The sequence below is a fragment of the Pinus tabuliformis genome, chromosome 4_2 (genome assembly GCF_031772625.1).
Source record: "Pinus tabuliformis cultivar Carrire ecotype Pingquan chromosome 4_2, CPIR1, whole genome shotgun sequence".
Classification (NCBI taxonomy): domain Eukaryota; kingdom Viridiplantae; phylum Streptophyta; class Pinopsida; order Pinales; family Pinaceae; genus Pinus; species Pinus tabuliformis.
In genome coordinates this window covers 236,069,436-236,081,728 of record NC_142304.1, presented here as the reverse complement: position 1 = coordinate 236,081,728, position 12,293 = coordinate 236,069,436, and the positions used below count along the sequence as shown (strand labels likewise).

Sequence of the window (12,293 nt, the reverse complement as noted above, 5' to 3'; positions counted from 1 at the left end):
CAGAGTTCGTGGCGGTGGAATTCCAAACCTTGAGAATTCAGTTTGGGAGCTACACCTTTACAAGGGCGACGAAGCAATGTAATGGAGCTCTACCTGGTCCAAAAATTATTTTCAAAGAAGAAGCTCCAGAAGAATGTTTGAAACAAATGTTTAAGTTGTTAATCAACATGTTTCATCTCCAATATGTGTTAATTTCAATATTGCAAGCCTTAAGAGGGGGTGTTAGGATATAAGACTTACAAGTTACCATGTAATAAAATCACTTTATAACTTTAAAAATATGTTAATGTTCAGATTTTGTGTAAATTGGTCTATCCCACATTCATATGTGGAGATGATTTGCTTAGTGAACAATAATAAATAATGAAATAAACCCCTTTATAATAGATGCACCAATTATTCATTAATAACATCATATGGTGTTATTGTGAGTATCTTCCTTTGAACTTAGTTATGTGACTCAACCCTATCTAGGCTTTCCTCATCGTTCCATCCATTTGATATGATGGAACAACCTGTTTTGGCCCATGACTATCTATACTCAGTCAAATATTCTTTAATGCAAAAAATCTCTTTTGCAAAAGGCTTACCCTCAAGTCATACATACTAGGGCCTTTGAAGCCCTTTTCAACACATATAACAAAGTCCCACATAGCTTGGTAATAAGGTGAGCAGACAGCATTAAAGGCGATATGTGCATCATACCACCATCTAGAAATGTATTGCAATGAAGCTTCTTTGCATTGTTTTTTCCAATGGTTATCCAAAGTGGGTTGAGTTAGACTTGGTTGGGAGGAAGTGGCATTAGCAAAGGCAGTGGGGGGAGAAGTTGAGAAATAACTCTTGATGTTCATCCTCCTTTTAGTATTTACCTCTAGATTGTTGACATTGATTATAATACCCCAGAGCGGAAGGAACATAATGAAAGGGTCATGGACATTGGTGTAAGGGAGAGAAGAGGAGTCTTGGATCTCAAAATATTCACACCCACCTACTCTCATAGCCGGTATAACTTTCTTCTTCCTTGCAATTTCCTCTTGGATAGCCTTATCCCTAGCCTTATGTTCCTTAAACTTCTCAAGGAATTCTACCCTATCACTTCATTTGGTGGTTTTACTTGGCCTCTTATCCCAACCAATTGTTGTTTCAACCTGTGAATACCCTCTCCTCCAACAGATTTTTGGCAATATTTGCAGATCATTTTGCTATCAATCATATTACAATGAGCCCATGCTTGGCTTTTGGAGGCATGGTGACTAATGAAATATTTGAAATTTGCAAAGGAAATAAATCTGCAAATTATAATTAAAATAATAAAAAACAGCTAAGTAAAATGGAAAACCTAAGATAAATTTGGAAAAAAAATGGGGCAGATTTAGCCTACAAACAGGCTGAAATTTAAAAGTTGAAACTTGAAAGAACCGAAAAACAAAAATTAAATACATGGACAGCAATGAAATATGTGGAATTTTCAAATGAAAAGCTTTACCTGGCAATGAAAACTAGCTGCCTTAGTCTCCTCCTAAAGATGCCAACTCAACTAGACAGCTCCCAAATGACAAACACAGCCCAAATTCTCTGCTGTTACATTTGATCCAGAAAAAACTCAGCACTCTCCAAGCACGCTGACGCTCACAAAAACTCCAAATGAGATGTTTGAGGCAAATGAGAGGGGAGGAATGATTTTAAAGACTTGGAGGGGCTCTTTTCGGAGGGAAACAGACCCTAGTTTCCTACAAAACCACTTACAACTAACCAAAACAACTCTGCATGAGGTCTGTGGCCGCAGACATGGGCGCTAGTAATGACTTGGTCGGGTTATGACAGAACTGGCCAAGTTATACCAGTTCATGCCGGTTTTGGTACCAAACGGGCTGGTTCATGGATGCTTTGGTAACAAACCAGGGTCTACCACAGGCCAAACTGGCCGGTTCATGGCTGGTTTGGTACCAAACCAGGGTCTACCACGGCCCTCACTGGGTCATTGGCCGGGTTGACCTCCAAGCCTAATGAACTGGCTGGTTTGACCAGGTAGTGGTTCAACCGGCCAAGTTTTACAACTATGATTTATATAGTACCATTTCTTCATTTGGATAAGGGCATTGTACGTATTTATCCTATCACATTTTAAAGATCAATTAGAAGCATCACTAATACCTTTTCTAGTAATTTTACATTCATATCATAAAAAGTTGGTTGTTCTATTATTCTTTTACATGACACCTTCTTATAGAACTTGTTAATGGAAGTAGAGAGGGTTGTAGTAAAATTATGATACACATCTTCAATGTTGTCCTTATAAGAAAAAAGATTTAAATCCTTTAAAAAGATATCAGCTCTACCTTTGTCAAAAAACAGGTGCTTTTGATTATCAAAATTTTCTTTCATGGGGATTTTGTGCATGGTAAGTTACAAATATTCTTTAATGCAAAAAATCTCTTTTGCAAAAGGCTTCCCCTCAAGTCATACATACTAGGGCCTTTGAAGCCCTTTTCTACACATATAACAAAGTCCCACATAGCTTGGTAATAAGGTGAGCAGACAGCATTAAAGGCGATACCTGCATCATACCACCATCTAGAAATGTATTGCAAAGAAGCTTCTTTGCATTGTTTTTTCCAATGGTCATCCAAAGTGGGTTGAGTTAGACTTGGTTGGGAGGAAGTGGCATTAGCAAAGGCAGTGGGGGGAGAAGTTGAGAAATAACTCTTGATGTTCATCCTCCTTTTAGTATTTACCTCTAGATTGTTGACGTTGATTATAATACCCCAGAGCAGGAGGAACATAATCGAAGGATTATGGACATTGGTGTAAGGGATAGAAGAGAATACTAGGGCCTTTGAAGCCCTTTTCTACACATATAACAAAGTCCCACATATTTTGGTAATAAGGTGAGCAGACAGCATTAAAGGCGATATCTGCATCATACCACCATCTAGAAATGTATTGCAAAGAAGCTTCTTTGCATTGTTTTTTCCAATGGTCATCCAAAGTGGGTTAAGTTAGACTTGGTTGGGAGGAAGTGGCATTAGCAAAGGCAGTGGGGGGAGAAGTTGAGAAATAACTCTTGATGTTCATCCTCCTTTTAGTATTTACCTCTAGATTGTTGACGTTGATTATAATACCCCAGAGCAGGAGGAACATAATGGAAGGGTCATGGACATTGGTGTAAGGGATAGAAGACGAGTCTTGGATCTCAAAATCTTCACACCCACCTACTCTCATAGCCGGTATAACTTTCCTCTTCCTTGCAATTTCCTCTTGGATAGCCTTATCCCTAGCCTTATGTTCCTCAAACTTCTCAAGGAATTCTACCCTCTCACTCCATTTGGTGGTTTTACTTGGCCTCTTATCCCAACCAAGTGTTGTTTCAACCTGTGAATACCCTCTCCTCCAACAGATTTTTGGAAATATTTGCAGATCATTTTGCTATCAATCATATTACAATGAGCCCATGCTTGGCTTTTGGAGGCATGGTGGCTAATGACATATTTGAAATTTGCAAAGGAAATAAATCTGCAAATTATAATAAAAATAATAAAAAAACAGCCAAGTAAAATGGAAAAACTAAGATAAATTTGGAAACAAAAATGGGGCAGATTTAGCCTACAAACAGGCTGAAATTTAAAAGTTGAAACTTGAAAGAACCGAAAAACAAAAATTAAATACATGGACAGCAATGAAATATGTGGATTTTTCAAATGAAAAGCTTTACCTGGAAATGAAAACTAGCTGCCTTAGTCTCCTCCTATAGATGCCAACTCAACTAGACAGCTCCCAAATGACAAACACAGCCCAAATTCTCTGCCGTTACATTTGATCCAGAAAAAAATCAGCACTCTCCAAGCACGCTGACGCTCACAAAAACTCCAAATGAGATGTTTGAGGCAAATGAGAGGGGAGGAATGATTTTGAAGACTTGGAGGGGCTGTTTTCGGAGGGAAACAGACCCTAGTTTCCTACAAGACCACTTACAACTGCCCAAAACAACTCCGCATGAGGTCTGTGGCCACAGACAAGGGCGCTAGTAATGACTTGGTCGGGTTATGACAGAACTGGCCAAGTTATACCAGTTCATGCCAGTTTTGGTACCAAACGGGCTTGTTCATGGATGCTTTGGTAACAAACCGGGGTCTACCACAGCCCAAACTGGCCGGTTCATGGCTGGTTTGGTACCAAACCAGGGTCTACCACGGCCCTAACTGGGGTCATTGGCCGGATTGACCTCCAAGCCTAATGATCTGGCTGGTTTGACCAGGTAGTGGTTCAACCGGCCAAGTTTTACAACTATGATTTATATAGTACCATTTCTTCATTTTGATAAGGACATTGTACGCATTTATCCTATCACATTTTAAAGATTAATTAGAAGCATCACTAATACCTTTTCTAGTAATTTTACATTCATATCATAAAAAGTTGGTTGTTCTATTATTCTTTTACATGACACCTTCTTATAGAACTTGTTAATGGAAGTAGAGAGGGTTGTAGTAAAATTATGATACACATCTTCAATGTTGTCCTTATAAGAAAAAGGATTTAAATCCTTTAAGAAGATATCAGCTTTACTTTTGTCAAAACACAGGTGCTTTTGATTATCAAATTTTTCTTTCATGGGGATTTTGTGCATGGTAAGTTACAAATGCTCTCAAGCTAATATTCATTTAAGAGGTCAAAATTTGTATTTGAGATACACATTGCCACCTTAGTAGAGTAAACAAGATAAATTTCTCAGGACCATGATCATTTTGAACACAGTTGCCACAGCCCAGTCATTTGTAAGATGCAAATGCTCTGAGTCTCAAGTTAAAATATGTAACACAATTAATTTTTTTTGGTGGCATGCAAACAAGTAAGGACAATAAGATCCAAAGAGAGCCAAGCTTAAAATCCAATTTATTTTTCCAAATACACTAATAAATGCAAAAATATACATGATCAGGCAACAGAGTATCCAAAAGAATTAGGGCACCTGTTTAAGTCGTTCACAAAAAGATATTAGAGAACGAGGTAATGTATTGATGCATACCTGATAACCTGAACTTGAGCCTTAATCACAAGGATATCTGCCACAATGAAGCCATCCGATACTTTCGATAGCTCCATAAACTTTTTCCAACCCCAATCATGTTCCTTTTTACAGAATCGGTGGAGTGTATCTAAAAATATTTCAATTTTAAAGGGCTTGTTAAAACTATAATATAACAAAATAAGGACTTCCTAGGACACGAAAAACCTTAGTAAAACAGCTAAATCAACCAACCAAAAGCATGACAATTACCGGAGTATTTAGATTTTTTTGGATCCTTGTTCACTACAGCAATTGTAAATTGAGCAAAATGACTCCAACCTGTAAACACGCAAGTTTATACTGGAATGCAAAGAAAACGAAAATTCGCATAAAAGCAATCTACACTAATTACCTTACGGTTGAAGCACATAAATAAACATGAGAAATATACAGCTTAGATGACTACTAGCTTGTGAAGTCTCATAGCTGAGTCCCAACCACCAAACAACTTGTATACGGTAAGCAAACAATAGAAGAAAGCAACAAAGAGTTCTGATAGTATGCAGGGTAAGAAAGGGTCAGGATTAACAGGTAAAAAGGTAGAATAAGCATACAGATGCATACTATTCTACTGTGTATGATTACAGGCTGAAATTTTGGGCCACTTGTAGGTAGGAAAAATGCCAAAAAGGTAGAATAAGCATACAGATGCATCCTATTCTATTGTGTATGATTACAGGCTGAAATTTTGCGCCACTTGTAGGTAGGAAAAAATGCTAAAACAAAGGACATCCACTAATATGAAAAAAAGAAGCATCCAATGGGTTATCGTTGAAGTGCTAAGTTCTCCCTTGCAATAACTTGTGGCAGGAGCCCAGAATTATAACAAGTAAATATCAAGTCACCAAACAGACTGGAGATTGAATGAACAAATATAGATTTGCAAAGACAAACATAAAAAACATTAATGTCCTGACTTAGAGATTAGTCTAACTTGAGCAAAGTTGGCTTCTGGAATGAAGTCACAATCTGTTCTGCCAAAAAAGTCACGAATCTTTCTAAAAACAGTGGTTTTGTGTGGCTTTGGGGCTACTATCTCATATCCTTCATTATGGAACAGTTTTATTTGAAGTAAAGCATCCCCGTGCATGTGCAATTGTAAAGACATAAGTAACCAATATATGTAAGTCATAAATATACATAGAGCTAAAAGTTTTTCAATATTGATCATTAGAAGTGCAAAACAAAAATTTATTTTATACAAAATGCAAAAGTACTCTAAAGTACAAGAATCTTGATAAAGAATATCACCTGGCAGGAGCTTGTCATAGTCAGACACACACAGAAAAAGAGAAAGGTGGTTACAGACATCACACCCCTGGGGATATACTAAGATGTACCTGCATATACATGAAAAAAATAGTCAGTCTTTGTCTTTATATAAAAAAGTGAGGCAACTTTAATACTTAAACCACAAAGGAGAAATGACTTGTACCATCGATAACCACCAACTTCAAACACATTACTCCGGAGCTCTCTTTTGCTGATTTCCGAAAATTTCTCAATTTTCCACGTAAATTTGCCATAGAGATCAGTCGGCCTTGGTCCTGAAAAACATCATAATGCAAGATAAGGCGAGATTCAGAGACAGAAATGCATATCAGAATTTTAAGTAACATTGTAATCCCAGCACTACATTGATAGATTACTGTGCACATGTTAATTGGAGAATTCATGCAATGCATATCCTGCCATGAATCAGCACTAAAGAGCCCTACAGTGAGCATGGAGAAATAGAGCAAACTTCAAAGTATGTGCTGGTTACTGTTGGAAATAATACTGAGAGGGGGGTGAATCAGTTTTATCAGATCAGTAAAACCTTTCCAATTTCATATTCAGAAACATATACGCTACTTCAGTTAAGTGAACCCGCGTGTACACGCTACTGTGTCTAAAGCAACTAGCGTATATCCACAGATCTTATGATTCAGTTAGCTTATCTTTAGTAAATGCATCAGAACATTATTAACCATATTAACAGTAAACAGGGGCAATATAACAGAACAGATCATCACACAAAAGCCACACACATGAACACCATGATATAAGGTGGAAACCCAATGTGGGTGAAAACCACCTGCTGCAAGTCGTCTCTTTCTTTCTTTAATAAGAATCTTCAGTTTACAATCTTTTGTACTGGTGCAGCCTTATACCAGTACGCAGGCTACAACCTGCAGAGGGCTACAACCCTCTCTCGTTTTCCAACAACTTTTGGAAGGGAGCTACAACCCCCTCAGCTCTTGTACTAGCCGATCCATTTACTAGTACGTAGGTGCTGACCCTACAGAAGGCTACAACCTTCTTTCCTACAGGGACCACGTTTCATCAATTTTCAGACTGGATCCATGAGTATAAAACAAACACTGCTGCAATACAATCATCAACTTATACTTGCATCACAATTCTCTAGATCACCCAATACTGAATCACTGAAACCCTGTCATCAAGAACACAGAACACAAACCAGAGCCCAGAACTCTGCAAAAACCACCAGAATCAACAGCAACCTGAAATATCAAATCTGATTATGCATACGCTACTTCGATATACCAAAACCGCGTGTATACGCACTTTCTCCAAAGGCAACCCGCGTGCAGATCTAGAAATAATTACTTATACCTTCGCTGTCAGATACGACCCTTGCCAAGCGTCCCGAACAGATAACCAGCAATACCAGATCTTCTCACTTCATCAGACACACATTGCTTACTTCACTTTGCCTAATGATCTTCTCCTTATATAGCCTTAGGCACTTCACAATACCACGGACCAAAACCATAGTAACACAATACCATCAACTTCAAAACTAGGGATCGACACGCCCGTCGAGACACCATGGTCCAAAACCATAGGCACAACTTCCAAGGACTAACCGCCACGGACCAAAGGTACTTTTCACATGTACGCTCTTTTCCTGAAGCCAACCTGCGTGTACACGCTGGTTTTCCTTAATGAACCTGCGTATATCTCTTTCTTGTCCTGCTGTACTGAGATCTGTCCTCTGATCAAGTTGCCATCACTTGTACCTGTCTCTGAGAGAGTTTCCATCAAGGACAACACTTGTATCATAATGCCAACAATCTCCCCCTTTGGACTTGATGGCAACCACCACACCAAGTCACTCTCCCCCTTTGACATCAAGGGCAAAGGGCGGACCAAGATATTCTCTTCTTTGGTATATCTTCTGCTGTCCATACCCCCCCTGAGTACCTGCTGAAATCTCCAAATGTGCTCCCCCTTTGTGTATGCCAAAGTGTACCAATCTATCCATGCTCCCCCTGAGCAGATGCAGGTTCTAAGACCAGCAATAACTAACATTTATCATATATGATCTGTACCATACGCATAAGCCTGCAATACCATTCCTTTGATCAAACAACAAGATGTATCATTTAGTTTCATCAGCAACTTCCAACCATAATGCCAACAATGAATAATTTGAAGTGTATGCTCCCCCTGAGCGTGAGCCAACCATGACTGAACCATTTCCTGAGTCTGTTCTGCTGCCCTTTCTACATATACGTGACTTTGCAACCTGTAACTCGCGTATATACGCGACTTGTCTTCATTATATCAGCGTATGCAAGATGGAATACTGAAATTCATCACTTTCAGATTCCCCTGTGTCTGTTGTGTCAGCTGTCTGAATTATGCCACACCTTTCTGTCTCTGTCTTCTTCAATTCCTGGAACTGTGATGATGTATGGTCCTCTTGTTTTGAATTTTGAAATCTGCTCCTGCATTCTCTTGCTTTATGCCCATAGCTGTTGCATGTATAACATCTTACATATTTCATGTTCCTTCTATCGCAATCAATTGCTTTGTGTCCATATGCATTGCAGGCAAAGCAATATCCTCTGAAATACCTGGGATGCGATGATCTTTTGTAATGGTCTTGAACCATTCTACTTCTACATCTGGCTGCAACATGTCCAAGATTATGACATACATAACATTCAACATTATTTAGTGGAGGAAATAATCGTCTATCACATCCATAGTTAGGAGTAAAGGATCTTCCTTGAGGAATTTCTTTCCTTGGTTGTTCCTTGTTGAGCATTTCAGATTTCTCATTAGAGTTTCTTGTCTCACCTTGTGAACTAGATTCACCTTCAACATATTCATGAAAACCAAGACCAGTTTTGATAGCAGGAGACCTTTGACTATTAAGAATATCGTCCAAGACTTTAGTACTATCTTGAAATCGTAAAAGCTTATCCTTTTCTTCTAATTTACCTTTCAAGATATTTACCTCAACTTGATGTTGTTCTTCCTTTTTCAGATATTGATTCCTTAGGTCTTCTTCAGCTTTTCTTCCTTCTTCCACTTGTTGCTTTAGTTTGATCACTTCATGTTCTTGATCTTCAAGAGCTTCTCTGTTCTATTCTCTTGATTTTTTAAGATCTTCTTTTAGAGAGAGGATCTTTGATTCAAGTCTCTGAATAGTTATGCACTGATCCTTTACTATATCCTGCAATTGCTCCCTTACCCTGGTTTCTGTCTCCAATTGTTCGTTTAATTTGGTAACTTCTTCAGTTTCTACATTCTTCTGTTCATGTGCCATGAGACTTCTAATATCTTCACTATTATTGGATTAAGCATTCTTCTTTTCATGTGCCATGAGACTTCTAATATCTTCACTATCATTGAATGAACTTTTAATATGGGTATAATAGCTTCTACCATCTTCTTCAGATATCTTTCCTTTGTTATGAGGGCATCTAGCAGCATAGTGACCAACTCTACCACATAGAAAACATTTGAAAGGTAGCTTACCTTTGAACCGTCCAGTTCCCCGTTCAAGATTCTTAACAAAATTTACCTCATCTTCTTCCTCTGACGCTTCGAATGCGGCTTCTGATGGTACCTCTTGTCGCATTTCAAAAGCAGTTAAGATCCCGTGAAGTTGTGACATGGTGATTTTCTGCACATTCTCCTTTTCTTCTATGGCAGATACTTTAGAATCAAATTTAGCAGACAGAGATCTCAAAACCTTTTCAACTAAGACAACTTCCTCAAATTCTTCACCCAGATCCCTCATACAATTTACAATTTCATCCATATGTAGGAAATAATTAACTATGCTTTCATTACTATGCATCTTAAGAGTTTCATACCGGATTCTGAGAGTTTGAAGCTTTGCTCTTTTTACCTGATCATCTCCTTCGTAGCTTGTAACGATTTTGTCCCATATTTCCTTGGTTGATTTGAAATGCATGATCTTCATAAATTCTGATTGTGTCAAACTACTCAATAGGACAGTAACAGCTTTGGCATTGAGCTCATATTGCTTTTTCTCTGCTGGATCTGTAGGAGTTGCTGATGGGAATTTGTATCCTCCTTCTACGATTCCCCAAACTTCTGCTCCAAGAGATTGTAGATATGCAGTGGTTCTTATCTTCCAGTGGGTAAAATTGTTCCCGTCAAAGACTGGTGGCCTGATGTGTGCCTCTCTTTCTGGATTAGCCATTCTGATGGATCTTTTCCTTCAAGCGATCAAGCTTCCTCTGAAGAACCTGGCTCCGATACCAATTGTTGGAAATAATACTGAGAGGGGGGGGTGAATCAGTATTATCAGATCAGTAAAACCTTTCCAATTTCATACTCAGAAACATATACGCTACTTCAGTTAAGTGAACCCGCGTGTACACGCTACTGTGTCTAAAGAAACTAGCGTATATCCACAGATCTTATGATTCAATTAGCTTATCTTTAGTAAATGCATCAGAACATTATTAACCATATTAACAGTAAACAGGTGCAGTATAACAGAACAGATCATCACACAAAAGCCACACACATGAACACCATGATATAAGGTGGAAACCCAATGTGGGTGAAAACCACCTGCTGCAAGTCGTCTCTTTCTTTCTTTAATAAGAATCTTCAGTTTACAATCTTTTGTACTGGTGCAGCCTTATACCAGTACGCAGGCTACAACCTGCAGAGGGCTACAACCCTCTCTCGTTTTCCAACAACTTTTGGAAGGGAGCTACAACCCCCTCAGCTCTTGTACTAGCCGATCCATTTACTAGTACGTAGGTGCTGACCCTACAAAAGGCTACAACCTTCTTTCCTACAGGGACCACGTTTCATCAATTTTCAGACTGGATCCATGAGTATAAAACAAACACTGCTGCAATACAATCATCAACTTATACTTGCATCACAATTCTCTAGATCACCCAATACTGAATCACTGAAACCCTGTCATCAAGAACACAGAACACAAACCAGAGCCCAGAACTCTGCAAAAACCACCAGAATCAACAGCAACCTGAAATATCAAATCTTATTATGCATACGCTACTTCGATATACCAAAACCGCGTGTATACGCACTTTCTCCAAAGGCAACCCGCGTGCAGATCTAGAAATAATTACTTATACCTTCGCTGTCAGATCCGACCCTTGCCAAGCGTCTCGAACAGATAACCAGCAATACCAGATCTTCTCACTTCATCAGACACACATTGCTTACTTCACTTTGCCTAATGATCTTCTCCTTATATAGCCTTAGGTACTTCACAATACCACGGACCAAAACCATAGTAACACAATACCATCAACTTCAAAACTAGGGATCGACACGCCCGTCAAGACACCATGGTCCAAAACCATAGGCACAACTTCCAAGGACTAACCGCCACGGACCAAAGGTACTTTTCACATGTACGCTCTTTTCCTGAAGCCAACCTGCGTGTACACGCTGGTTTTCCTTAATGAACCTGTGTATATCTCTTTCTTGTCCTGCTGTACTGAGATCTATCCTCTGATCAAGTTGCCATCACTTGTACCTGTCTCTGAGAGAGTTGCCATCAAGGACAACGCCAACAGTTACATTTCACAAGTCAGTAATAATTGCTATGACAAAACTGACTGGCCTAGGATATACTACATTATAGCCAATTCTAGAATTTAGGGAATCCTAAGTGACAGCAACTCCTTGAAGACTTGAATTTCACAAGCGGTCATGGAAAATAAGGGTTTGGGGTGTTCAATACACAATGCAAGTGAACATATCCAATTTCATGATAATTAACAGAAATTGAGATTTAAATTATACACTAATCCCATTCACCTATTTTTAGACATCTATAGACATTACTAAAGATAAGATAATTTTAGTAGATTTTAGGCTACTGTGTGGTGTGTTTTTGCACATAAAGAACTCTTGTTTTCCACAATGATGTTCGAACGTTGTTAACGTTTCGAATCCAAAA

The 12,293-nt window shown here is 38.7% G+C and overlaps 1 protein-coding gene across 1 annotated transcript in view; it reads right to left on the bottom strand.

Moving 5' to 3' along the window:
- Window positions 1-12,293, bottom strand: part of LOC149168927 (uncharacterized) — a 214,279-nt gene that overhangs the window by 156,058 nt on the left and 45,928 nt on the right. The window contains exons 2-5 of the mRNA XM_089428478.1: window positions 6,507-6,618; window positions 6,323-6,411; window positions 5,282-5,350; window positions 5,030-5,159 (exon numbers count right to left, since the gene is read on the bottom strand). Coding sequence (XP_089284604.1) covers window positions 5,030-5,159; window positions 5,282-5,350; window positions 6,323-6,411; window positions 6,507-6,618 — 400 coding nt within the window. The remainder of the gene's footprint in view (window positions 1-5,029; window positions 5,160-5,281; window positions 5,351-6,322; window positions 6,412-6,506; window positions 6,619-12,293) is intronic.